The sequence below is a fragment of the Marmota marmota genome, unplaced genomic scaffold, assembly GCF_001458135.2.
Source record: "Marmota marmota marmota unplaced genomic scaffold, marMar, whole genome shotgun sequence".
NCBI classification, from domain to species: domain Eukaryota; kingdom Metazoa; phylum Chordata; class Mammalia; order Rodentia; family Sciuridae; genus Marmota; species Marmota marmota.
Genome location: NW_025999977.1, coordinates 1995555 through 2022753, shown reverse-complemented (window position 1 = coordinate 2022753; position 27199 = coordinate 1995555). Strand labels below are relative to the sequence as shown.

General features: G+C 52.6%; 1 protein-coding gene across 24 annotated transcripts in view; it reads left to right on the top strand.

Annotated features, from left to right (window-relative positions):
• Window positions 1-18044, top strand: part of Dysf (dysferlin) — a 208332-nt gene extending 190288 nt beyond the window's left edge. For 23 of the 24 annotated variants that reach the window (XM_015479534.2, XM_015479530.2, XM_015479532.2 and 20 more), the window contains 8 exons: window positions 601-689; window positions 929-1024; window positions 1442-1583; window positions 5352-5451; window positions 10380-10558; window positions 12149-12258; window positions 13836-13983; window positions 17744-18044. In XM_015479534.2, coding sequence (XP_015335020.1) covers window positions 601-689; window positions 929-1024; window positions 1442-1583; window positions 5352-5451; window positions 10380-10558; window positions 12149-12258; window positions 13836-13983; window positions 17744-17782 — 903 coding nt within the window. In that variant the 3' untranslated portion in view covers window positions 17783-18044. Of the gene's footprint in view, window positions 1-600; window positions 690-928; window positions 1025-1441; window positions 1584-5351; window positions 5452-7653; window positions 7657-10379; window positions 10559-12148; window positions 12259-13835; window positions 13984-14966; window positions 14974-17597; window positions 17638-17743 lie in introns of those variants that run through there. The other variant, XM_048804132.1, reaches the window with a different exon arrangement.
• The last annotated feature ends 9155 nt before the right edge of the window (window positions 18045-27199 follow it).

Below are 27199 nucleotides of genomic sequence, written 5' to 3'. Positions count from 1 at the left end.
GAACCCTCCCATGCAGAAGGGTGGGGTGAGCCTGGAGGAGATGAGCCCAGAGCTGGGTTTGGAGGAAGCTAAGGGGAGAGAAGGTCACAGATGAGAAGGGGTCAGGGTGAGTCCTGGAGATGCCTTTGTCAGAAGCAGACTCTCTTTCCCTAGGTGGCTTGGTGACCAGCCTCCCCAAGGTAGTGCAAGGTCAGCACTGCAATCCCTGCCCCTTAAGATGGGGACAAAATTCACATTGGGCTTGCAGAGAGGGTGGGGCTGAGGGTGGGCAGGTGGAGGGGCTTCCTTTCCTGGAGACCTTCTGAGTCCCCTGACTAAACCTTGCTCTGTGCCCCCCACCATATTGCATAGACTACTCCCTAGCACACATCAGCCCCCCTGGGGAGCCTTCCAGGTTGGTGGCCTGTGGGGAAGTTGGCTCACCTCTGCAGTGGACCCTGCAGTCCCTTGATTAGGGTCCCTTCCCCACAGGGCGGGAAGCCTCTTCCTGGAAGGGCCTGAGTTTTCTCTGTCCTGTTCCCCAAGTGCCTGGCACAGAGCAGCTGTGCCATGGCTGTTTGAATGTAAAGGCTGGTGGCAAAACAGGCTTGTATCTCACAGGGGAAGCTGCAGATGTGGATCGACCTGTTTCCCAAGGCCTTGGGGCGGCCTGGACCTCCCTTCAACATCACCCCACGGAGAGCCAGAAGGTGACTGACCCAACCCCAGGCTCCCAGCTAAGCTGGAGGAGGGAGGGTCATGCTGGCTCTGGGTGGGAGCAGCAGGTTGCTCTTTGGCCAGGCTTTGTGCGACTTGGGGCTCAGAGTCCAGCTCTCCTTTGGGTCTGGTCAAGTGTCCAGCAGGCATGTGTCAGGCCTTCCTGGATGAGCCAGCTGCTCAGCTCTGGTGGGAAATCTGTGTGGATTTGAGTCTTTCTCCATCCCCTCAGGTTTTTCCTGCGTTGTATTGTCTGGAACACCAAAGACGTGATCCTGGACGACCTCAGCATCACAGGGGAGAAGATGAGCGACATTTATGTGAAAGGGTAAGGCGCCATGGCCATTCTGCCTGTGCCCGCTCAGCGGCTTGCCCTGTACCCTCGGGAGGCGCCCAGTGGGTGGAGCTCTGGGAGAACAGCAGGCTTCAAAGGAGGGTCTTGGAGGGTCTCCTCCTTTGGGACATTGTCCCCCCAGCAGATTTCTTTTGCACTCATCTTTGGGCTAAAGTTACAAGGTTTGAGGATGCCCCGAGACAGTGGCTGAGATGTCAGATTGCTTTCTGATGTATGGCACGCTTTTGCATCTTGGAGATTTCCTGGGAATTCTCTTTGCCATATCGTTTACCCAGTTCATTGACCTTTGTAATTCCTCATTCCCAAGTTGGGGATGTTGTGAATCTTAACAATAAATGCTTTTGGCGTGTGTGTGTGTGTGTGTGTGTGTGTGTGTGTGTGTGTGTCTAGCTGGATGGTCGGCTTTGAAGACCACAGACAGAAGACAGACGTGCACTACCGCTCCCTGGGCGGCGAGGGCAACTTCAACTGGAGATTTATTTTCCCCTTTGACTACCTGCCTGCGGAGCAAGTCTGCTCTGTCTCCAAGAAGGTGAGTGTCCCTTGTCCCCAGGGCTCTCGGTCCAGACTTTGCATTGCCAGTGGGATCCCATGGCTACTGTCACCACTCTCCCCTCTCCATCGTTGCAGATGGAGTCTTGGGGTCTACATGGGAAGAGAGGGAACCCCAGCCTGGTCACCGGAGGTGCAGAGAGGGTGACTTCTGGGGAGCTTCCCAAGAGGGCTGGCCTGGTGTGTGCCTGGGTTGCCTGTAGCACTGGGCATGGCTTGGCAAATCCCTCTGGCTGCCTGGCCTCCTGCAACTGTGTCCTGTGTCTGAAGTTGCTGTCCAGGTTGGACAGTCCCCGAGAGCCTCAAGTGCTGCCCTCCTCTCTCCACTCCACCACCTCTCGCTGCAGGCTGAAGGCACCTGGAGAGACAGGCCAGCAGCAGCCAGCAGGGAGAGGTGGATTTGGGGACCTCAGTCTCTGTGTCTCAGCATCTCCTACTTTAGGTCTCCTCTGGGCCACAGTCTCTCTACCTCTGATCTAGGCAAAGTCAACGGCAGGCACTTCCTGCCTGAGGCCCGCCCTTAGGGAGCAGCCACCAGAGCACAGTGAAGGGCTTGCTGTGGGCAGTGAGGGGCTCTGGCCAGACTGACTGGAGGCAGAGGGCCCCTGGGAGCTTCTGATCACCCTCATCCACCACTTTGCCTGGCATGTCTTGCCACCTGTTGGTGCTTTCCTGCTTAAGGAGGCAGATCCCTCTCTGTGTAGGTCCTGCTGGTCTGGTTTCCATCTGGGGGTGTCTCAAGGCTTCAGGCCCCAAAGCCCCTATGATTCTCTCTCTCTCTCTCTCCTGACTGGCTGCGAGAGCTCAGAAAGGGCCAGGGGCCAGGGCGGCTGGGGACCTGGGCTTGGGCTACCTTGCTCTTCTCAGTTCTCCTCATGGCTTCCTCTGCCTGATCCTTCCCAGCCCAACACAGAGTCACCTGCACTTTAGAGAAACCAAAATGTCCATTGGACATTCTCAGACCATCAAACAGAAGAAGACACAGAGAAACAAGGTGAAAGGGTTCGCTGGGTAGCACCTGCCAGAGAGCAGAAGTTAGCCACAGGTTCTGTGGAGTCAAGGACAGCCCAGACCGTTGCTAGGTCTCATCTCGTGTGCCTTTGCCCAGTATTTGTCTTTCCCAATACTGGTGTCAAAATGGAACACATGCTGCCATCTGTCAGAGAGCACCATGTCATACAGGTCCCAACCCCCCTCCCGAGTCTGCTGTGGACAGGGAGAGCTGGGCCAGGAGTAGAGAACAGAGCCGTCTCAGGGGCTCCCCAGGCCCTACAGGGGCTGGCACAGTAGGGGAAAATGGGGCCAGGAGATGCACATGGCCACTCTGATGGGAGATGAGGCAACCCCTTCACTGTGACAGGTGAAGGGGTGTGGCCAGAGGAGAGGTTTCTGTCTTTTTCTTTGAAATAACAGAAGAGAGATAAACTGGCCTGTCATGTGATCTGGGACAAGTGGAAAGGGTGGGAAACAGTGGCTATGCTGAGTGGGAGAAAGAGGAATGGGGAGGGGACATGGAGTATGCTGGTTGGTGGCATGAGAAGGGTGACCTGGCATCTCTGAGGGCCCAGGTGGAGTTGCTGATTAGTAATTTGGGCATCAGTGAAGTTCTGTGTCTGCATCGAAGGCCTTGGTGAAGAAGCTGGGTTAGCTCACGGGGTACCAGAGGAAGCACCGAGGCTGACCGGGAGTATCTGCCTGGCCTGATGGTCTCCACTTGGGAGGAGAAGCCTATATGGAAAGGGATGGAGAAGAGGGAGAGGAGTCAAAGAGTGAGTAAGAGGCACATTTGGGGAGGAGGGGACAGCAGGTGCTCCTGACCTCAGGCTCTGAGCAGAGGATGGCTGGGGGCAGGGACTGAGGTCACAGGAGGAGGAGGAACAGAAACAGCCCAGGTGGTTCTGAAGGCAGCCTCTGGGGAGAAGGGGCCCTGGGTGGCAGGTGGAGCCATGCCCACAGCAGGGCCCTAATTAGCTGGTCTGGGCTGACGGACATGTCTGAGGTGGGCTGGTTCAGGGGCTGTGCAGCCTGTGGGCTCCCCGGGCCTGCTGCAGAGCCAGCCCTCGGCCGTGGGCTTCAGGGCCTCTGGCAGGCAGGCCCTCCAGGGACCCCATTAACCAGACGAGACTGTCGTAAAGTACAAGGTCTCCTTTCATCCGGCTGCTTTGAACCACCGCTGGTTGCCCTGGCCCAGCTCCCCACCTGGAGCCCAGCACACCCACCGGGGCCTGCAGTGCGGCAGGCACCCACCCTGCAAATAAACAGCTAGTAAAAGGGCCCAGGCTGGGAGCATAATGAGCGCCGGGGACCTGGGGGGCTCATTCCCCAGGCTGGAGCCCCCGCCCAGCTGCTCCCACCAGGGGCTGTTTGAACCTCTGGCTCATTACTGAGCTCATAAACCAGGCCGGCCAGAGGATCGGAGGCTGCTGGCGGCCCTGCAGGCGGGCCTGGAGCTGGCCATAAAAGCTGGCCAGAGGAGGCAGGCACCTGCAGGAGGGCTGGGCTGGGCTGGGGCCTGGAAAAGGGGAACATCAGACAGAGTGCCGGGGGCCAGGGCGGCTGGGGACCTGGGCGCCTGCTCCAATCCAGGCAGCAGTCCCGTAGGTGGCTGTGCACCATGCCCACTCCTCAAGGGCCATGGTCATGGGCTCAGTAGAGAGCCCCGTGAGATCTGTGTGACCATGCTGCTCAGTGGGCACTCAGGACCCGTGAACCTGTTGTCCCCAGCACCTCCAGTGTCCCTGAGACTTGGGTTCAGGCCCTCCTCTGTCTGCCTCTCCAGATCTTCGCCTGTGCTTGCCACCAGCAAGAGAAAGAACAAGCCACTGTGAGCAGGACAGTCCAGTGACGGCCCTTGGGGTCGAGTGTGGCTAGAGTCAGGGGCTGGCTCGGTCCCACACCCCTCAGTTGCTCCATGAGGCTCTGAGGGAAGCAGTCCAAGGTGACCTGGCTCCAGGTGGAGCTGGTGCGAGGGAGGTGGGACCACGAGAAAGGGACCCCTCCTCTTGTTCCAGTAGGAGGATGGGGACTCCCAGTGCTGGGGCAAGCTCTGGAGGTGCAGAGGTATGGAGAGAGGTGATGAGGGACGAGCTAGGGTCCTGGTCCCAGTGCCAGCTCCTTACCGCAGTGTGCTGTGGTTCCTTCTGGTGCCAGCCAGGGTGGGTGGGGGATCCCAGGTTCTCAGCCCACTGTGCTGCTGAGATCACATGTGCCAAGCAGGGCTGAGAGCAGGATCCTGGAAGCTGACGGCCTGGGTTGGAACCCCAGCTTGCCACTTCCTGCCATGGGACTTTGGACAAGTTACTTGCTTTGGTCTCCTTAGCTGAAAACATAGTGTCCCCTTGTAGGCTGTTGGAAGGATCATGCGTCTAGTGGTAGAGGGCTGCCAGTGTGTAGGAAATGTGACATTAATGTTTTTATTATTAACTGTTAAACCTGGGCAAAGTCCTCTAACTCCTTCAAGCCTCAGTTCTATTGTCTGAAAAGCCAGTGATAACCTTGACTTACAGGGTTGGGAGGCTAATGGAGCCAGCTGACGTGAGGTGAGCCTGTGTGGTCTTCTTGTGGATCCTGAACACTACCTTCCAGAATCTGCCCTTACCAGCCTTCCCACCAGGACTTGGCTCTGGCAGGTCCCACTCCAGGGACATCCTACTCCACCTCTTCTTCCAGGCAGCCCTCCAGGTTGTAGGGACTGTGGCCTCGCTAATGTTTTTTCCCTGTTTCCTTCTCTGCTCTTCCTCTGGGTCAGGATGCCTTCTGGAGGCTGGACAAGACAGAGAGCAAAATCCCAGCAAGAGTGGTATTCCAGATCTGGGACAACGACAAGTTCTCCTTTGATGACTTTCTGGGTGAGCCTTGTTTCTGGTCAGCCAACACTGTGTATCAGAGGCTGGTCCAGAACCTGCTGTGTGTGTGTGTGTGTGTGTGTGTGTGTGTGCATGCCCGTGTGCCCCTGGGAAACCTGGTAGGGTTTTCTGCTCTCAGGGGGCTCAGAGTCACTGAGTCCCCAGTGCTGAGTGAAATGTATGACAGGACAGTGTCAGATTGATCACAGTGATCAGAGTGGCCTCTAGGGTGGGCCTCTTGCAGAGGTAGCATTGACCACTGGGCCATGTTGGATGGGGAACTCAGGTAGGTGAGGAAGAGGGGAAACTCAGGCTGAAGCCTGCACAGGTGTGTGCTGCCTGTCACAGCTGAATGGCTTCGTGCTTGGCGGGTGCTCTCGTTGCACCCCAGTCCAGACAGATTTGAGTCCAGAAATCAAGGTGTTCCAGCCACTGCTCATCCTTGTGCCCAGGTGCTGGCTGAAAGAACAAACCACAGACTCCATCCCCCAATCCCAGGGGTTCGGTGGGGCTGGTGAGATCCTGAGCTGGGAGCAGGGAGCTGGGCTAAAGGGTTGGCCGGAGGCAGTGCCTCTGCAGGGGTGGGATGTGGGGACAAAGATGGCAACTCTGCGTTAACTCTTCCAGTGTTAACTCTGGAAAACGGGGAACATCCATAGGGTATTATTCAGCCATAAAATGCCACAAGAAAGAAATGAAATGCTGTCCCATGACACCATGGAGGAACCTTAAGAATAAGCTAAGTGGGTGGTGGTTCATGTCTGTCATCCCAGGGGCTGAGGAAGCTGAGGCAGGAGGATCACGAGTTCAAAGCCACCCTCAGCAACTTAGTGAGGCTAGATGTGGCTCAGTGGTTAAGTGCCCCTGGGTTCAATCCTGGTACAAAAAAGAAAAAAAGAAAGAAAAACATGCTAAGTAAAAGAAGCAAGATGCAGAAGGACAGCTATTTCATGACTCCGTGTATAGGAAAGGCCCACAGGAGGCGAATCCACAGAGAGGCAGAACCATCAGTGGGGATTGGGAGGAAGAGGCAGGGTGGAAAGGGACTGTTTAGTGGGTACAGGGGTTTCTTTTGGGGCTGATGAAAATGTTCTGGAATTAGATGGTGGTAGTGGTTACACAACTCTAAATGCACTAGAAGCCATTGATTTGCACATTTAAAAATGGTTACAGTGCGGGCTGGGGTTGTAGCTCAGTGGTAGAGCCCTGGCCTCACACATGTAGGGCATTGGGTTCAACATTCAGCACCACATAAAAATAAAGGTATTGTGTGCATCAACAACTAAAAATATATTTTTTAAAATGGTTAAAGTATTAAATTTTATGCTATTTGAATTTTACCTCAATTGGAAAAAAAAAGTTTTAAAAGAATTTGAATCCATGGTAAAGGCAGCCCACGGAAGTCAGGATTCCTGGCTTCCATTTCTGCTCTGCCACCTGGGAGCAGGGTGGCCTGTGGCAGATCACCGATGCCCACCTGGATGGCTCTTGATTGCAGAAAGGGGAGCCCTCAGCCTCTGCAGGGGGCGTTCTGAGGAGCAGCTCTCAGCAGGGGAGGGCTGGCTGCCCGATCAAACTGCTCTCGTTTCCTGGGACTCCCACAATCCAGGTCCCACGCCCAGCAATCAGCACACTTAGGGCTGGGAGCTGCTCAGGACTTCATTATAGAGTCAGATGTAAAAGTGATGGCACCCAAATTGAATTTTGTTATTTGGCTTGTTATTTTGTCTATTATTCCTGTAGAAAGATTAGATGACCACGGTAAGAATGGTTCTTCCTCCTCCTTAATCTCACCACCCAGAGATAACCTCTACCAACCTTTTGATGTATACTATTGTATGTTGGTTCATTGATAAACAAACATGGATATGTATGCATTTTATGTAGATATATGACATGTATATAAATATTCATCTGCACAGTATGTGAAAGGGTGTGTATCATACATATTGTTTTATATTCTGGGTTTCTTTTTTTTAATTTAACATTTTGAGAGCACCCTCTCTGGTCCATAGGCATCCATCTACATTGACATCTGCATTACCACATTTGCCTGCCTGGTGTTTCATTGTGTAGATGGACCCTTTTTTGCTCAGTTTATCCTCTCTCGGTAGATCATCAGGCCATCTTTGGTTTTACCAATGTGAGTGACACCCCTAGGCAGACATATTTAGAGCCTTTGTACATCGCTGTCCTTAACTGTAGGAAGTAGATTTGTTAGAGTCTGAACATTCTAATGATTTTTGAAACATTTTGTTCAATTGCCCTCCAGAAAGATCTTATTTATATTTCTACTTAGGTGTCCTGTTTGTACAAGGGTGACATTTCTCCTAAACATTTGCTACCACTGTTACTTTTTTAAAAAAATTGTCAATGCCTTATTATTTTAATTTTTGTTTGCATTTATTACTTATAAGGTAGAATATAAAAAATATATTCATTAATCATATTGTTAGTGGGCCTTTTTTCCATGGTTTTGAGATGTTCATCTTTTATTCTTGGTTTTCAGAGCTTTTTATATATTAAGGATACCTTGCAAATTTCTTGCCATTTTTTCATTTGCTCTTAATATTTTTATGGAATCTTTTTGCTAGAGACATTAAAATTTGGGAGCATCATGGACTGGAGATGAAGCTCAAGAGTAGGGTGCTTGCTTAGCATGCATAAGTCCTTGGATTCAATCCTTAGGTTGGGAAAAAAATGGGAACATCTATACTTTATGGAGTGAGGCTTCAGAATTAATTTTGAAAAAGAAAAAAAAAGAAAAGAAAATTGTATTTTAACTGAATTAGAAAACAGTGTGAAAATAAAGTTAAACAGGCTTGTCCTCTATTTGTTTTTATTTTTTGGTGGTATTAGGATGGAACCCAGGGCCTCACATATGCTGGGAGAGTGCTGTGCCTCCGAGCTGTATGACCACCCACCCTTTCCCTGCTCCCTTTTTAAAAAAATTTGAGACGGGGTCTCACTAAATTGCTGAGGCTGGCTTCCAACTTGTGATCCTCTGCCCCAGCCTCCTGAACAGCTGGGACCACATCCCACTTCATCCTTTGTTTTTTAAAATAAAACTTCATAAAACCATTAGCGAATACTATCTTTTAATTCTAGGAGATTTCTCTTTTCCACTTTATACTCTGTTTTATAATTAGATAGTTTATACCCTTTGAATATTTGTTACTTTTTAATCTTATTGGTAATAATTAAGCATCTATAATCTCACCATCCTGAGATAATCCTGTGTTTCCTTAACTATCTTTAATGTAGATCGTGATGGGATAATTTGTGTGTGTTTGCGTGTGTGTGTGTGTTAATACTCTGATAGTTACTTAATATTATATTGGGATCATATTTCAAATGGGAAATTAATATTTATCTGCACTGGGTGGAGGGATATGTGGGTAGATAGATAGATGAATGTGATGTACTGGTGAACAAGTGGATAGAGATAGTGCTGAACAGGTGGAGGCTATAGAGGGAGGTAGATGGGTTGACATGGATGGAGAGATAAAAGGAAAGATGTATTAAAGGATGGGTAGAAAGAAAGAAAGCCAGGAAAAAGAATAAGATCCAATGCCCAGCCACAGAAACTAAGCATTGTACGCTGAGAAAAATCTAAGCTTTCCATGATAATAATCTCTTCAATTTGGCCCCAGGAAACAATTTTGCAATCCATCTCTCCCATGAGTCCCTCATGACCGGGGCTCCAATCCTGTTGACTCCATCACATTTGATTTGATTAGGTGAAACCACAAGATTGCTGTTCTTGTAGGTCAAAAATAGTTACCTATTGGCATTTTGATATGGTTGAACCAAATAGCTACAGCTATGGAGAGAGGATGGATAGCACGGTAGGGTAGGTGACTCAGTGACAAGATGGCTGGTTGGAAAGCCGGGTGGGTGGATGAAGAGACTGGGGTGAACCACAGCGAGGCCCTGCTTCACACCTCCTGGGAGGGCAAGAATATAGTAATGCTACTGAGATGAAGTCAGAGGTGTTGAGGATGTGCAGAAGTCGGAACCTTTGTACCTTGCTTGGGTGGGTGTGACATGGTGCAGCTGCTGTGGAAAATGGTGTGGGATTCCTCACACACCTGGATTACCATAGGACCAGCAGTGCTCCCAGGGAATTGAAAACAGGAACTCAGAGACGTGTATGCCAACGTTTACTGCAGCATTATGCACAGTGGCAAAAGGTGAAACAACTCAGATCCATCAATACATGTATCAATATATAAAATGTGTTATATACATACAATGGAATATTATTCAACCATTAAAAGAATGTTACTGATGTGTACTATAAAGTGTATGAGGTTTGCCAACATTGTAGTCAATGTAATAATCCAGAGGCATAAGGGCAAATATTATATGATTCCCCTTGTGTGAAATATCTAGGAAAGGCAAATTAATAGAGACGGAAGGTAGACTAGAGATCTCCAGGGGCTAAGGGAAGAGGAGAATAGGGAGTTTTTGCTTAATGGATACAAAGTTTCTATTTGGAGATGAAAACATTTCGGAAATATTGGGGATGGTTTCCCAATACTGTGGCTGGAGTTAATGCCACCAAATTGTACATTTAAAATGGGTTAAGACGATCCATTTTATGATGTATATATTTTACCTTGATAAAAGTAATTTTAAAAAACCTGATGAATGTAGACATGCGTATGTGAATGGGGTGGTCCTCAGTAAGGTGAAGGGCAGAATCGGGGGCTTGTTAAGGGTGAGTCAACAGGATGAATGCAGATGGACACTGAGTAGATGGATGGGAAACTGGGGAGGGAATGAGAGGCTCCGGATGGGGGGTGGATGGTTTGTGGGATCTGGCCCATGGCTAAGCCATGAATTGAAGCTGAGGAGGTGACGGTGAGCTTTCTCGAGCCTGCCTGCCTTAGGGCCACCCAAGGCCAAAGCACATCTCTCTGTGGCAGGCTCCCTGCAGCTGGATCTCAACCGCATGCCCAAGCCAGCCAAGACGGCTGAGAAGTGCTCTCTGGACCAGCTGGACGACACCTTCCACCCGGAATTGTTTGTGTCCCTTTTTGAGCAGAAGACAGTGAAGGGCTGGTGGCCCTGTGTAGCAGAGGAGGGTGAGAAGAAGATTCTCGCGGTGAGTCTGCTTCCCCAGCCTCCTGGTGGAGGGTGCCTGGTGGCTTCTTCCTTAGAGAGTGGCGGGTAGCGCGTGCTCCCTGCTCCTCTCCTCTGTCCCTCTAGTTTCAGGGCATTCTCCTCCCCTGTCCCCTTTCCCATTCTCAGCCTTTCTTTCCTTTGAGGCTCACACCCAGGGGACACTTATTTAAATAGACTATGATGGCTGGGCAGGGCGTGGTGGCACACACATGTAATCCAAGCAGCTCTGGAGGCTGAGGCAGGAGGATCATGAGTTCAAAGCCAGCCTCAGCAATGGCGAGGTCCTAAGCAGCTCAGTGAGACCCTGTCTCTAAATAAAACACAAAATAGGGCTGGGGGTGTGGCTCAGTGGTGGAGTGCCCCTGAGTGCAATCCCTGGTACCAAAAAAATATAAATAAAAAAATAAATAGATGGATGGATACATAGATAATGGACGATGCTTCTATTCTGTGTGTTCCTAACAGTGATCTGGGTTTCCTGGGGGATGGACGGGGTCGTGTCTCTCCCATTGGAGCAGGACCCTCCCTCCTGGCTCTGCTCTCCTTGCTGAGAGGTTTGATCTGGGGGGTGATTAGAGGACCAGGGAGAACCTTCTTTCCGCCCATCCCCCAGCCCAGAGCAGCTGCAGAAGGAAGCGAATCCCAGACACAGAAACAGCCGGCAGCCAGCCAACCCTAAAGTGGCTCTTGAAATAAAATACCCTTGTTATGTGAAGAATTGTAATGATTACTACAAAATACTAACACCCCAAATGAAGCATGAGCAAAGGACCTCCGTAGATAATCCACAGAAGTGCGGATGTCCATTAATCATGCAAAAAAGGGGTTTATTCCTTCTAGTAATTAAAAGACTATTTTTAATGTGATTTTTTGTTTATTAAATTAGATATCAAAAAAGAAATACTGACCAATGGTGAGAACGTAGAGAGACAGACCTCCCCATTTACTTTGCTAGGAGTGTTAGAGGTTTTAGTGTGGGGAGAAGCACTTTGGTAGCATACAGCAAGAGATGTAACCATATTTGTGCCTTTGGACTCTGTTGTCCCACTTCTAAACTCTCTTCTAAAGAAGTAACCAGATAAAATGAAAAAGTTCTGGGATGTTTGCTGCAGCATTATTTATAATATCAAAGAGTTGGAAACAACCTAAATGAACCAAAATAAGTAGTTTACTGAAATACATTACAGTTAAGCACCCATGAAATGTTTTACAATCATTAAAAAGCAAACTTTAAAGAACATATAATTATATACTGAAATATATTCCTAAGTGAAAAGAGTGAGCCGTAGACCTGTGTATACAGTGTGATATTTCCTGCACTTGCAGCTTTGGGGCATAAAAGGTTACTAACTGCTTGTCTGCACACGGTGGAGGTATGGATGATAATCTTTCTTTATACATTTCTGTAGATTCTAAGTGTTCCCCAGGGAGCGAGTACTGCTTTTATCATCACAACATCTGTACATCTTAAAAATATTAAAAAAATGAAGTGGCCTTATGTTCATCCCAGCCTGGCTCCTCTCCAGGCCACCTGGTAGTCCCTAATCAGACTGTGTATCCCCCCCCACAGGGCAAGCTGGAAATGACCTTGGAGATCGTGTCAGAGAATGAGCATGAGGAACGGCCTGCTGGCCAGGGACGGGACGAACCCAACATGAATCCAAAGCTCGAGGATCCAAAGTTAGTGCCCAGCCCCATTCCTGGTGCCCAGGAGGTGGAGGGGTACAGGCCCTCCTGGAGGGGGCACCCAATGCACAGCCATGCACAGGTCACAAGGCCCACATGCCTCAGAGAGGGGCAGGTGACAGGCATCATTTCAGGGGTTGTGTGCCAACGTGCTGTCATACAGCATGTACACCTTGTCCTTGGGAACCGTCCCTGCTGGGTGGTCATTATCCCCATTTTACAGGTGAGAAAACAAAGCAAAGTTAAATAAGGTTTTTCCAACTAGGAAAGTAGGGAAGCTGAAATTCTCCAGTGTGCTCTGATTAGCTCTCATCAAGGTCTTCCCCTTCACCATGCTGCCTCCATGACTGTCCTCTGGTGTTGCGGCTTTCGGATGACTTTTTGAGCTCCATTTTCCCATCTGTGAAATGGGGAGACCAGTGCTTTTTTTCCCCCGACTAAATACAATTTTTATTTTATTTATTTTTTATTAGTTATACATGACAGTACAATGATCTTGACATTTCATACATTTGAATCAAATGGGGTATAATTTCTCATTTTTTTGATTGTAAATACAATTTTTAAATCCTTTTTTTTTTTTTTTATACCATACATCTCTTAGGAAAATAAACCAAGCCAGTGGATGTGGGCTTCTCAAAGGCAGCTCTTGGACAATCACTAAAAGACACTTGGGGCCAGGCAGGGTGGCATATGCCTGTAATCCCAGTGGCTTGGGAGGCTGAGGCAGGAAGATTGCAAGTTCAAAGCCAGCCTCAGCAACTTAGTGAGGCCCTCAGCAACTTAGCAAGACCCTGCCTGTAAATAAAATATAAAAAAGGGCTGGGGACGTGGCTCAGTGATTAAGTGCCCCTGGGTTCAATTCCTGGTACAAAAAAAAAAAAAAAAGACTTGGGGACTCAAGGCTGTGTGTGATGTCCCCAGCCAGCCTGCTTAGTACAGACGGCTCATTTTGACACAGCGCTATCCTGAGTGCCATGCATCTAGCCGAGCTGTGAGGGGTGTGGTTGCCCCCGGATGCTGGGATCTGGTAGACAGAGAAGAGAAAGCCGTGAGACCCAGGGGTACAATCAGACGTGAACAGGCCTTGATCTGGACACAAAATCCTGCGTGTTCTTTTGAGCTGTGGGGCTGGCTGAAGGGAGGGTTTTGAGGTTCTTGGTTGGGAGGGAAAGAAAATCAGCCTCTGGGTTCTCTTCCCACCATCCTCCCCAAGTGTGGCCCAGCCATGGCCATCTGGGAAAGTGGGTAGCTGCTCTGAGGCCCATGGGCCACGGCTCACCCAACATGGCAGCTCCCAAATCTGGGGTCTGTGATGAAGGCCTGAGGCATAGGCTCTGGGGAAGGTGTCCTGGGGAGGACGGCTGGGGACCAGCTCCGGAGCACCGAGAACAGGAGGGCGGCACAGTCAGGGCTGATGCTGCAGCAGGGGCTGGGGACAGGGATGCAGACCCTGTCTGCTAAGTTTGGGGGCAGAGGCTGGGGGCCTGGGTGAGTCCTGGGCACCCTGGAGGCCAGGGCTATTCGACCTGCAGGCTCAGGTCCGCTGACCCCTGGGGTCTTGCTTCCAGGCGCCCTGACACCTCTTTCCTGTGGTTCACCTCCCCGTACAAGACTGTGAAGTTCATCCTGTGGCGGCGCTTCCGGTGCGCCTTCATCCTCTTCCTCATTCTCTTCATCCTGCTGCTGTTCCTGGGCATCTTCGTCTACGCCTTCCCGGTGAGCAGGCCCGATGGGGAGGCAGATGTGCCGACCTGGGGGAGCTCTTGGGCTGCTGGGGAAGCTCATCCTTGACTGTGAGGAGCTCCCTCTGTCTCCTCAGGGAGAGGAGTAGCCTCTGTCCCCAGGAGTCCCTGGTCCCATGAGGGGACTAAGGATGACCCTGGGGAGCCCTTGGTCCCGGGGGGGGGGGGAAACTGAGTCCTTGCCCTGGACGGGGAGACACAGCTGTCTTCAGCGAGCCCCTGGAACATGTGTCATCAAGGGGTTGGCAAAAGATGAGGCCCCTTGGGATGGAGCGAGCAGGGGAAACTTCTTGAAGGAGGGTGTGGAAACTGGGTCTGGACGGGAAGTTAAGAATTGGGGGGACCACAGGGGATGGCCACTCTGCCTTGAGGACCCCACTTGCTAAGTCCAGAGGAAGGGAGAGGCTGGATCCAGGAGAGGGTCCCAGTGTCTCCTGAAGACCTTGGTAGAGTGTTCCTGCCTCCTACAGTGGGGGTGGGGGATGGAGAAAGGGGGGAGTCTGGCCCAGGAGCCCCTCATTTGCAGGGCACACATTGGAGGGTCCCTTTCACTTGGTAAGAAGCCAGTTGATACCTGGCAAAGAGCTTGCTAGGCCCATACCAATGATGGCTGCTGTGTCCCCAGCTCCATGGGACCCTCACCAGGGAAGGGGGTGCTCAGGTGTCTGCCCTGGCTTTTACAGGTAACCCTGAAAATGCCCCAGCCCCCAGTGTCTCTAGAACTTTAGACATTGAAAGGATCACAGCATTCTCAGGATCACACCTGATTTCTCACGTCCTTTACATCTTTAAAAAGCTTTGTAATATGAGCATTTTAAACCTATATAAAAAAGTAGAGAGAAGGGTGTAATCAGCCCCTGGATACACTGATTTTCACAACAAAGACTCGGAGGGGAAGGGCTGGCTCCAGGCACACAGCCCCTGTCCAGGGATCACTGGTTTCTCGCTTCAGTCCAGGAGCCTCGTCCTCATTGCAGCAGCTGCTGGGAATGACTCCCAGGCAGCTCTTCGCTCTGTGAACCCTCCCGGAGGTGGAAAGGGGTGGAGACTCCCCCGCTGAGAGTTGGTAGCTGGCATTGCCTTGTCGGCAGAGTGTGTCCCAGAGGAGGAAGCCTTGAAACCATAGACCACCCCATGCTGTCTCTAATGTCATAAACGGAGAGGAGCCATGGAGGGACGGATGTCCAGGCCCCAGCTCTCTAGGGGCCAATGCAAGAAAGAAGGCCCAGAACCAGGATGGCTGATGGGTCCAGCTACGGGCCAGGCCCCCCACGCTGGCTGGGGTCACCTCGGGTGCCTTGTTAACATGTTTTCTGGGGCTAGGAAGAAGAGTTGAGGTCAACTGGCTAAACTGGACTGTGGTCCAGGGGTGGACCCAGATCGGGGGGCCCTGAAGTTTGTATCATTTCAGGGGCCTCTTTAAGAAAGGAAAAAGAGATCCCAAGGTTAGAGACAGGTCTGTAGAAGGAACCACTCAAGTATGGTGTCCTGGAGCACAAGCTGCTGCCGGAGGTGACCTGGGCTGTGACAAGGCCCCAGAGCTTCTGCCTGGGATTTGCTCCCAGGGGCGGCCCAGGCTGCCCAGCTCCCGTCTCTGGGCCAGCTCCAGCTGGGTTTTGCTCATTGGACATACTGGCTGCCATCAGCTAGCTGGGGAGACTTTCTCAAGCAAGCACATGTGTCTGGGCAGAGTGGACATGTTGGGGGCATGAGGAGATGAGGAGGCCTGTGCCACCAGAAGTTCTTGGTCTCCTGGGAGACATTGAATAAGGACGAGTAAGGATGACCACAGAATAAGGATGACCGCCACGGCTAATTGAACATTCCATTAGGGGGCCCAAGCTGCGGGGCTAGGAAGGGGGGCTGGTGCAGGCACACTCCTCCACGTGGGCGTGAAGCCACCAGCACCAGCATCGTCGGGGAACTGGCTAGAATGCAGACTCCTGGGCCAGCCCCCCAGAGTTTGCACTGGGGCACACTGAGGTTGGAGAAGTGCTGTTAAATGAGATGGAGTTCTGCACTTGAACTCAGCAAGACCAGCTCCACCCATGACTTCTTGTGTGACCTTGGCAAGGTGGAGGCGGGGGGGTGTGTGGTTGGTGGAGGTGGTGGTGGACGACGACCAGGTCAGCTCTGGCCTTTTGTGACTGTGATTAAGGCCAGGGGAACTCCTTCACCTTCCCTGCGGAGCAGCATGTCAAGCCATGTCTCTTCCCAAAGAGCCTAGGGGAGGGCCGGGGGCAGGCCCCAAGCAGCACCCCCACTGCCCTTTCTATGCCTAACCCCAGGCCACAGCCAGCTTGCCCATCTTATGAGGCCTTTGGGTGGCAGACCTAGGACTCTGGGGCCTGGGGAAGGAGTCTCTCTGCCTGGCTGGTGGGAAGGGAAGGCTTCTAGTCCTTTCTAGACTGTGGTCCTTCTTTGTCCCTGGGGCTAGCCTTAGCCTCAGCCATGTGGGCAGGAGCTGAGTAGCATTTTGGGGGTCCTGTTCAGAGGCCCTCCCCTGACTCCTGGTCTCCCTAACAGTATCACTGTCCCTCAAGTCCTTCTAGAAATTGTTCTCTTTAAATACTGACCCTGCCTTCCCTCTCCTACAGCCAACAAGCAGGGGCACATCCTAGTCCAGGGCGCCAAGGACCCAGGGGCCAGCCTGGGACTGAGATGGCAGGCCTTTTGCTTGCAGGCTTTGCTTTAGCCTGGTAAAGTCCTGCTCCCCTTCACCCAAGTCAGTCACCTGGCCAGTCCCACTTCTGTGAGGACTAGATTGGTGCCCCTCACCTGGCTTTTAGGCCAGGGACAGAGGGCTTATGCTAGCTGGCCCAAGCCAGGCCCGGTGGAGAGGGGCCCAGGGTGGGGCTGCTCCCCTCCAGTGGGCCCAGTCCCCCACCCTCTTGGAAATTCCCCTGGGAGGGGCGAGGGGGCAGCCTGTCTGATTCCTCTCGGCTCCCCCCTCAGAGCCAGCTGGGAGCAGGGCCAGCGTGGGGAGGCAAGAGGAGAATTGGCGGGGAAGGCCGGCCGGCTTTGTTTCCAGAGTTGGCTTCCCCGGGCCGGCGCTGGGGAACATACTGTCCCAATTAGGAGCCCTGTGTTGTGTTGTGTATGTGTTCATGGTTTTTTGGAGGGAGGAGTGGGGAAGGGAGGTTCCTGTCAGTCCTGCAGCAGGCCGGGCTAAATCAAGGGCCATCCATCTCTGGTCCTGCCCCACATCAGGGCTCCACAGCCCAACTCTCTCTCTGGCAGGGAGCAGGGTGACCAATGAGATTGGGGTTTCCATGTGGGGGGTGTGTGTGTGGAGGGCCATAGGGGAGAATTGAGGCCCTGCCTTCAGCACCAGGAAGAGCCCAGGGTGGGCCTCCCGAGGCTAGGCCCTTGGGGATCAGAGTCCCTTGGCCAGGACCTTGATGATCAGAGTCCTGGTGGGAAGGTGGGAGTGGGCCCCAGATTAATGGGAGAGAAGATGGGGCAATTCAGGTGGCCTTGATCCCAGATACCGGGAGGGTATGAGTGGTTTCAGGAGGGTATGGGTTTGCCTGATGGGTGGGTGTGCCAGTCAGTGTGGAGTTTGTGCCAAGTGTGGGGGAGAAGCAGGTGTGGGCAAGGAGTGGGCAGGTAGGTGAGGAGCCATTAGCCTCCTTTCCCAGTCTCCTACCTGTCACTCAGACCTGTCCAGCTGCTCTGGCTGTGCCTGCCCAGAAAGAGGTCACCAAGTGTCCCTGCCTCCTTCCTCCCTCCAGAACTATGCTGCCATGAAGCTGGTGAAGCCCTTCAGCTGAGGACCCTCCTGTTCTGGAGAAGGGGGCGCGGGCTGCCCTCCCAGCCAGGGCTGGCCTGCCTCCTCGGCCCAGCTCAGCCGAGCTCCTCCAGACCTCCGCAGCCTGACCCTCCTGCCAGGTCGGGTGGACAGCACCTGCTGCAAGAGTGACTGATGAACGTGGAGCCCTGGGATCACCCATTTTCATCATCTCTTTCTCCCCCCAACCTGATCCCCTTTTGGATCAGCTCATATAATTTCAGTATAAAACAGACTGAACCACAGAGTGCATTGACTGTGTACTTGAGCAGGGAGGGGAGTGGGGATGGCTGGGCGGGGGAGGGGTGGCTGGGCAGGGGAGGGGTGTGTCTGGGTGGACCAGTTGTGCACGGGGTGCCACCATTGCTGGTATGGCCTTTCAGAGGGAGAAGCAGGTGGGCGGAGCCCTCAGAGCTGCTTTTACAAGGCTGCCTGGGGGTAGGGGGCTTGGAGGCTCGGTGTCTGGCTGGCCTCACCACCAGCATTCTGGGCCTCCTTTCCTCTCACCCCCTCCCCTCTCCTCACTCAAGTACCCTCCTTCCTTTCCAAGTCTGCCCTTTGCTCCGGTGGGCAGTCACCTGAACCGTCTGGTTCCCTTGGTCATGCTGAGGAAGAGGTTCCACTTTACAAAAAAGGAGAGTCAGGCTGGGCGCTCCAGGCTGAGAGGGCAGCAGGAGCTCTGGCTCAAGCCAGCCTTGTCCCTGACACTCTTGGGAACCCCTCCCTCTGCTTCCTCCTTCTGCTTTAAAGATCTGAGCTGGAGAAAGACAGCTTTTCCTTGCAGTCTGACGCCTGGCTTTACCCACTGGTCTGACCTTTCCTCGGGAAACCGGGCTCACTCGGAAGGAGCAGCAGGAACATGCTGGAAAACACAGAGCTGGGGGACGTGGCTTTTAAATGTGGCCTCCGCCGCTCACCCCAGAACTGGAAAACCAGCCTCCTCTCCGGTCCCGCCCAGGCCCCAAGGTCCCCAAGGGAACCTTCCAGCCCCACTTGGTTCTCCCCTGCACTCGGGGACCCAAGATCCGGCCCCTCTGGATTGGGAGGTTGGACGGTGGCTGAGAGAGGGATGATGTCCAGAAATTACCTTGGGGAGGGAGCTGTACCTTCTGAACAGAGTGATTCTACTTTAGGGGAGATTCAGGTGGGAGGTGGCCGTGAGCCCCAAGAACCGTGTGGCCAGTGCTGAAACACTGCCACCTGAACCCTGGAGCCAGGAGCCACAACTCACACAGAACACGCAGCAGGGAGCCGGGTCCAGAGCGCTCCTGGAAGGCTGAGAAGGTGGTGAGCTCTTACTGGGCCTGCGCAGTGTGGCCCGTGTGCGGCAGGAGGGGAGGCCGCCTCCAGAGCAGGCTGCAGGAGAGTGGGCAAGAGGGGGGCTGCAGCTCCAGGAGGGGCCAAGGGAGCTTTGCAGGGTGGAGAGGACTGAGAACATCTGAAGGTAGAGAGAAGGAAGCCCCTGAATCAGGAAAGATGGAAGAGAGGAGAGGGTATGGGTTTGCCTGATGGGTGGGTGTTTTTAAAGGAATATTTAAAGGAATCAGTTTCTGGAAAAGATAAGGAAGGTGTTAGCTCTGGAAAGAAGATCCGGCTTTTTCTTCCAGGCCCAGAAGGCAAGCTCAAATAAAAGCATACCATGCAACTATCAGCTGGCTTAAAAGGGTTTTGAGGGTCATTGTCCCATTTGTTCCATTGACTCAGATGTTTTTTCCTTGCTACTCTGGGTTGCAGGTATTAGAAAAGCCCACTGAAACTAGTAAAGGGAACTTAAGGGCTTTATGGAAATGAAACATCAAGGGTCGGCTTCAGGCAAGGGTTCATCCAACTTCTCAACTAGATCACCAAGAGTTTGTGTTTTCTCTCTGCTTTGCCCTCCTCAAGGTTGGCTTTAGCTACAGCTGGCTCCATTCCTAGAACTGGGCTTGAAACTGTTTCCTGGGATCACATGGGCCAATAAGAAAAACTCAGGGAGGTCTGGGGGATGGATGCTAAGGGGACACTTGCCCAGCAAACATGTTCAGTGTTGAGGTGCTTCATGTGGTAGGCCCAGAGCAGATTCTGAGGATCAGCGGTGAGTTACCTGTGACTCCTGTCCTCCCAGGGATCCCAGCAAGGATGGAAAACTGTCTCCTGATAGGAAGAGTGTTTGAGAAGGGGTGTGTCCTGCCTTGGGGAGGAGAGGCACAGGAGACCCTCTCTAGAAGGGACATTATTTGAGCAGAGGATTGAACTGGCCCAGAGGCTAAGTGAAGGGGGGTTCCAGTGACGGAGGTGGAGGCTGAGTTGCCAGCTGGAGCCATCAGAGAGCTCTGCTGTCCAGGGTGTGGTCACAGCAGGGACGCGGCTAAGGAGATGAGCTGGTAGGGCAGGGCCAGGTGTGCAGGGCCTGGGCGTGCACACCTACCTCATTCTGGAGGCAATGCAGAAGCACAGGAGGACTCAACACTCCACTGACGGATCAGCAGTCTGTTTTTTTTTTTTTTTTTTTTATGATCCCTCCAGCTTACTTCTTGTCTTGGGAGACAGGAGTCCCCAGGGGACTCAGAATGGGCTTCAGACAAGTCAAGCTATGGCCAACTGCCTCTGGCAGGGAACATGGGGATCCCACCTTACTCTCAAAGTGGTCTCTGGTCACAAATACTGAAGAGCAATTGCTCAGGGTGCTGCGTGGCCGGTTGCAGAGGGCCATTCTAGAAGGCTGGTTCATGAATCCAGAAACCGACTGGGGACTATCTGACAGGTGAGGTTAGAGTGAATCGTTCATTCCTATCTTTCATTCATTCATTAAAGAAATATGCATGCATATATATTTGCCTATGTATGTAGACGTACATGGGGACAGAGATGGAGAGGGCTGTCGGCAGACCAGGCACGGTGCTAGATTTTGAAGATGAATGTTGAGAAAGACACACGTGGGTGCTGCCTTCCCCGAGCTCCCAGTTGAGTAGGAGAAGCAGGAAGTAGGACAGGAACAGACACTGTTGGAAGGTCAGGAGGTACAGGGTCAAGAGCAGGGGAGGGAAAGCGTGAAGAGGGAAGAGAGTGCAGCCAGGCAGGATGGCACACGTCTGTAATCCCAGTGGCTTGGGAGGCTGGGGCAGGAGGATCGAGAGTTTAAAGCCAGCCTCAGCAAAGGTGAGGCACTAAGCAACTCAGTGAGACCCTGTCTCTAAATTAAATGCAAAATAGGACTCAGGATATGGCTCACTGTTGAGTGCCCTGAGTTCAATCCCCAGTACCCCTTCCCCCATACAAAAAAAGGAGGGAAAAATTGCCCAAAGACAGGCCATAACCAGAAACAGGCTCTAAGATCCATAGGAACTTCCACATGGATACCGAACAGTGGTTCTCAACCAGGGGCAGTTTTGTCCTCCAGGGCGTATTTGGCAATACCTGGAGATTTTGGGGGGGGATGGGTGTACTGGGGATTGTATTCAGGGGCACTCAACCACTGAATCACTTCTCCAGCCCTATTTTATTTAGAGACGGATAAATATTTTATTTAGTTGCTTAGCGCCTCACTTTTGCTGAGGCTGGCTTTGAACGTGATCCTCCTGCCTCAGCCTTCAGAGCCTCTAGGATTACAGGTGTGTGCCCACGTGCCTGGCTGGAGATGTTTTTGATTGTGATAACTGACAGGGGAGAGGTGGAGGTTGCTTCTAGCCTTCAATAGCTGCTAAACATCCTATAAAGCCCAGGGCAGTTCCTTTATCCCTGCCCCACTGCCCACAACAAAGGATTATCGAGTCTAAAATGTCAAGAGTACTGCTGTTGAGATATCCTGGCATAGTGGGGTCCAAAAATGATGGACAGATAATTTGCTAGGATTTGAGGACAGACTCGTCAGGGCTAGGGGAGTGGTGGGATGGGAGAGAAATTCCAAGTGCTTCCCAACTGTCTGGCTTTATGAGGGGTCAGCTGTGTTCCCATTCATCAAGTCCGTTCCGGATAAGGATGTTCAATCGTGTTTACAGCACGAACAAAATGCCCTTCCTGCCCTCCATGTCTCCCTGCTAACTGCAGGGAGGTCTCTCTCCTCCTTTTGCAAAGTTCTGGAAAGCACCGTCCATGCTGGTTGTATCCACATCCTCACCTCGCCCTTCCACCCATTGTGAAGGTTAAGCCATTGACCTTGACAGCCACTGTCTCAGGAAGAGGCATGTCATTCATTTATGGTCAATGAGATATGAGGGGAAGGTGGTGGAGTTAGGAGGGGGACTGGGGCACTGCTAGAAAGGGTTGCTCCTTAATACAAAAGGATATAAAAGGAGACACATCCTCATCTTTTGTCTCTTAATCTTGTGGGGAAAAAAATGTAATGACAGGAGCTGTAGCTGCCATCTTGGTGTCTTCAGACAAATTTGGGGAAAGGAAGATGGGAAGGACCTGGTTCTTGATGAAGCTCTGGAGAAAGAACCAAGCCTGGAACTGCCCCACCTCCAGACCAGATGTCTTGTGATGCAGGATCATAAATTCCTGATTGTGCAAGGCCCTTTTGTCTGGGTGGTATGGTACCCACAGTATCCTTTCAGAGGAGTTTCATTCTGTTACCTAAAATCCAGTTTTACTACAGTCACCATGAAACAGGGCTGCTGTATACAGGCCCCACATCTAAGACATCATATGCTTATTATTTATTATAATAATGTCCCCACAGATGGCAGTAAAGTGTTTTGTTCTAATAAAACCAGTGTGTTACAGTAGTTTTCTGATAGAAGTAAATTACTTGAGGACAGGGCACCTTTTTCTAATTCACCCAAGGGCACCATCCAGCCCTAGTTGTTAAATCTGCGGACGCTTGTCCTTTAGGACCCTGAGCGGCGACTGGAATAGGGATGTGCTCCGCTTCTTGGTAAACTTGGCCTGTCCTTGGCTCCCGTGGTCCCCTGGTCACCGGGGTCTCTTCCCCCTCTGTGACCGGGCCTTCTCAGTATCCTTTTTTGTGGGTCTAGAATGTTCCTTGGGGCTCTTTTCCTGGCCCTTATTTTCACACTGCAGACCTCCTAGGTCACCTCACCTCCTCATCGGACTTTATTTGTCCTCAGAGGTGAATCCCCTTCTCACCCAGCTCTTCTCTTGAGCTGCAGGTACTTTGTTCAACTGCTTAGCCCTGGGCTCCCCCCACCCCCAGGGTGACTGAAGCCCACAGCTCAGAGGCTGTTACTCATTCAAAATCTCCATCCTCCACCAGCAAGAGAAGCTCCTACTTCATTCTTCCCTCCATCTCCCCAGTCACTGGGGCTTCAGCAATTGGGGACCAATCGCCCTCACCTCTCTGAGCCTCTGGGGCTGAAGTGGCATATCAGTCCTTAATGAGATGTCTGCTTCCTCCACCGAAGAGACTTTAAACGTTTCATTGCAAGTTCTCTTTAAACAGGCAGGCCCGCAGAGGCGTTTCAAATAGGATTTTATGTTCTGAAATTCAGTTAGTCCTCAACATTTGAGACCAATTTTGGCTGCGAGGTGGAGAATAAATCTCATCTGTTAAAAAGTGGTTCAGTAAAACTTGATAAGCCTTTTGTATCTGTAATGCTCAGTTCTCCCTCCCCCTCTCTCTTTTTTCCTTTGCTGGTATTTTTGAGAGATTCTACACATGCACACACACACACCTGTGCACACACACCTGTGCACACGCACCCATGCACACAGGCAAACATGCAAATATACACACTGCACACATGCATACCTATATCTGCACATCTCTGTTTTTCCATCCCTTTTTTGTGTTTATGTGGCCAGTCCAGGACAGGGTGACAGGGAGGAGGAAAGACCTAGAAAAAGCTAAAGCCCTGCCCAGGCTGCCCCTTCCATTTGCCTCTACCCTAGGGACCTCGAACTTGTCTCAATCTTCTCTCCACGTGTTTCATAAATGTGGGATTATGGGATTTCCAGAGAAGCCAGGTGGGCATCCCCTGCCTGGGACCTGGTGACAGCCCAGGAGATGTTTCCCCGCTTGAGAAAATGGCCTGGGTGAGGGCAGGGGTTCACCCGCCATGCTCTGTCCCTTCGCGGCTGAAATGAGTGCAGCAGCAACTCTCCCCTCCCTCCTCTTCCCTGAGTGAGAGCTTCTGTCCTGCCCTCTGGGGAAAATAGCTATAGCTTCTATTTCCTGGGGCTTGGCCAGCGTGGGTTCAGACCTGTTTCTCTGCCTTTGTTCTGGTCTCAGGTTTTCATGGTGTGTGTGTGTGTGTGTGTGTGTGTGTGTGTGTGTGTGTAAAAGAGCCAACATATGAGACAGAGGTAAAAAGAGACAGATTCATGGTGAGAGACAGGAACAGAGAGAGACAGACGGAAAGGGTCAGCAGGGACAGGAAAGTGACCAAGGATGTCTTGCCGTGGCTGGAGTATCTTTTCTGTTTGCTTATCGTTTATCAATGGTCAGAACCGGCTCCATCTCCATTCTGCCCTCCCCAATGGCTCCCAGGCTGATTTAGAATATGGGAGAGAAGAAGGGGAGAGGCTACAGCCCACATGGACCCCCAAGCCCAGCCGGGCAAGCCTGGCACCAGATTTTCCTCAGAAGGCAGGAGCTGTTGCAGACTCTGTGGGTCACCACTGTCCGTCACCCTGAGGGCTGGCTTGTGTGTGTTGGTGGGGAGAGGGGTTGGCTCAGCTCCGAGGACGTGGGCTGAGTGCCTGCCCCAGCCTGGCTGTTCTCCACGTGTCTGTGAGTGGCCTGGAGCAGCAACCTGCCCCGTCCCCTTGTCCCACACTCCTCTGCCCTCCATTAGGCTCAGAGGCCTCCATGGGGATCCCGCAGGTGTCCAGTCATGCCGCCACTCAGCTCAGGCCGAGGCAGGGAACTCTTTCCTTCACTGCTGGGTTCAGCAGACATGTCCTGGGGTCTCTTCAAAAGGAACTTGACTGAGAACAAATGGTAACAGACCGAAGCGCAGCAAGAAAATCCCACACACAACAGGTGACAGTTTTCTAAGTACCTGCCGGTGTGTTTTGTGACTCTAATCTCTTGCTTCCTCGCCTTCTCTTGGAGCACTTTTTCCATCTGGGATTACCCCAGAGAAGGGGAGAGGAGGGGCAAAGACACCTCAGGACAGGGGCGATGGAAGGATGGTACCATCGAAAACCCCGGGGAAAACGCCCTGTTGGCTTTCACTGAAGTGGGACTGTGGATGGCCAGCTCGGGAGCACTCTCTCTGGGGAGACTCAAGCTCAGACATGGTATGGCAGTGCTTCAGGGTCCCAGTCTCCTTCAGTCTACAGGAGGATTCCCAGCCTGATTCCTGGTCACAGGAGATCTTCCTAGAGCCTGGTGGCTAAGGGCAGGAGCCCTGGGATCCGACACACGGCAGCCCGAGTCCTGCCTTCAGCACTTGGATGTGGGACCTCGGGCAAGACACTGGCCCTCAGGTCACGTTTCCTGTCTGAACCCAGAGATGAAGATGGCCTTCCCCTCAGTGTCGTGAGGACTCCCTGAGACGACGCCTCCCTAGTAGGTGCTCCTTGGCAAGCGGGGGAAGTTGTCACACTTTAATGAAGTAGCTCTGTGTCACCTGGGTGCTGCAGGAGGGAGGTGCTGAGGAAGACAGGGCAGGTGAGAGGGGGTTCCCTCCCTGGGGGCCTCCCCCAGTGCGGGGTGATGTAACCCCATTTCTCTGCCTGGGAAGGGCTGGGCTTTCTCCCTGGATGTGGGAAAGGAGCAGAGAGAAGCCACGCAGCTGCCTGACATCGTGGTGGTGTCCGCCATCCCATCCTGTCTCTCAAGCAACCTGCCCCTTCCCCTTGTCCCACACCATGTCCAGGGGTTCCTTTCTCAGCCAGTGGCGTGCTTTTATTCCACTGGTCACCTTCAGGTGGGCTGGCTGAGAGTCACCCCTAATGACCAGAATGGGTGTCCCCTGTAGATGTGTAGTCAGACCCTGTAGACAGACCCAGTCATTTAATCACACCTGGCCACGCTCAGACTCCCCGGGATGCACCCCGGTGCTCTCTCGGACCTGGTCGCACACAGACACGGGCACGGGCACACACAAGCATCAGACGTACGTCTCTCTCCATGTGCACGTGTGTACGTGTGTGTGCGTACGTGCTTCACATAGTCAGCCAGAGTTTGCTCTGGAAACCCAAGCATAAAGGAGCGTGTGAACGTGGCCATCATCAGGGATAAATTAATCCCAGACATGTAAAGGGTTTTCTATTTTCATTCTCAGCCCTACTGCAAATTCAATTAGGACTCTCTGCCAGCTACTGAAAAGAGGGGACAAGTCAGTACGTGGCTGAGCCTGGAAAATGGGGCGGGGCAGGGGACCCTTCTGGACCCACATCCTCCATTCCCCCTCCCTGTTGTCCTGGATCCAGGAAAGAGTTGCAGGGATCTTGGATTCCCTACTCCGATTGGACTTGGGGCAGCACCAAGGTGCCACGGGAGATGTGGAAGTTTGAAAACAGGGATGCTGCCTGAGAGATGAGCTTGGAAGTGACTGGCGCAGGTTCCCTACCGAGGCCATGGGTTCCAGGGCTGGCAAATCTTCACGGCTCAAGGGTTTGCCCAGCTGACACCCACCTTGACCGTGTCTGGGGAAGAGAGAGGCCTGGCCAGCAGACTCTTTGCCAAGTCTTTCTGTGCCCCTGGCTGAGGGTCAAGTGTTGACCCTCTCCTTCACTCTCCACGCTCCCATGGCCACCTCTGACGGCAGCTTAGCCTCCAGCACCTGCGTGCTTACAGGGGCACGTGTGTCTCCCCTGTGTGTCCGAGAGCTGGCATCCGGGTTTGCAGGTCCTCTCTGAGCTCAGCTCATGGGGGTCTGCTCCTTGCACCTGGACCTGGCGTTCCAAGACCCACTCAGTCAGAGTCTTAGCAAACCTGTGGGAGGGGGGCCCTCCTGGGTAGAGAATGTCCTTTGGAAGGCCACCTCTCCTTGCTGACTCCCTTCCTGTGTTCGTGACTGTCCGAGGCTAGGGATGAAGTGCACGCCCTCAGGTGGGATGCTGCCCTCTGTGACCCAGGTGTCCCCTCCTCCTGCTCTTCTGAAGGGAAGGGCCCTGGTGGGGAACTGAGCTGCTTTAAGGGGACAGTAAAGACAGTAATTCCATGGGAACGCCCCGAGGAGGCCAGGAGGAAGCCCGTATTGATAGGGGACGGGTGAATTGATGAAATAATAAATATCTCTTTTGTTGAGTTCGTGATTGAGTTGGAGGAGCCCTCAGGGAGTTGGAGGCAGGAGGGGAAGAGAGTGGGGAGGGTGGACCTGGGGACCTGAATAGACAGGCTTGCAGGGAGAAGGCTTGTGGGGCCAGGGAAAGGCTTCACAGAGGAGCCGCAGGCCAAGGGCTGAGGGCAGGGCTCTGTCTGCCCACCCCGGGGGTCCTCTGGGGCCTCTTCCTTAACGTAGGCCTGGCCACAGAGAAATGGCTCTTCCTTAGGCTCTGGCTGCCACCT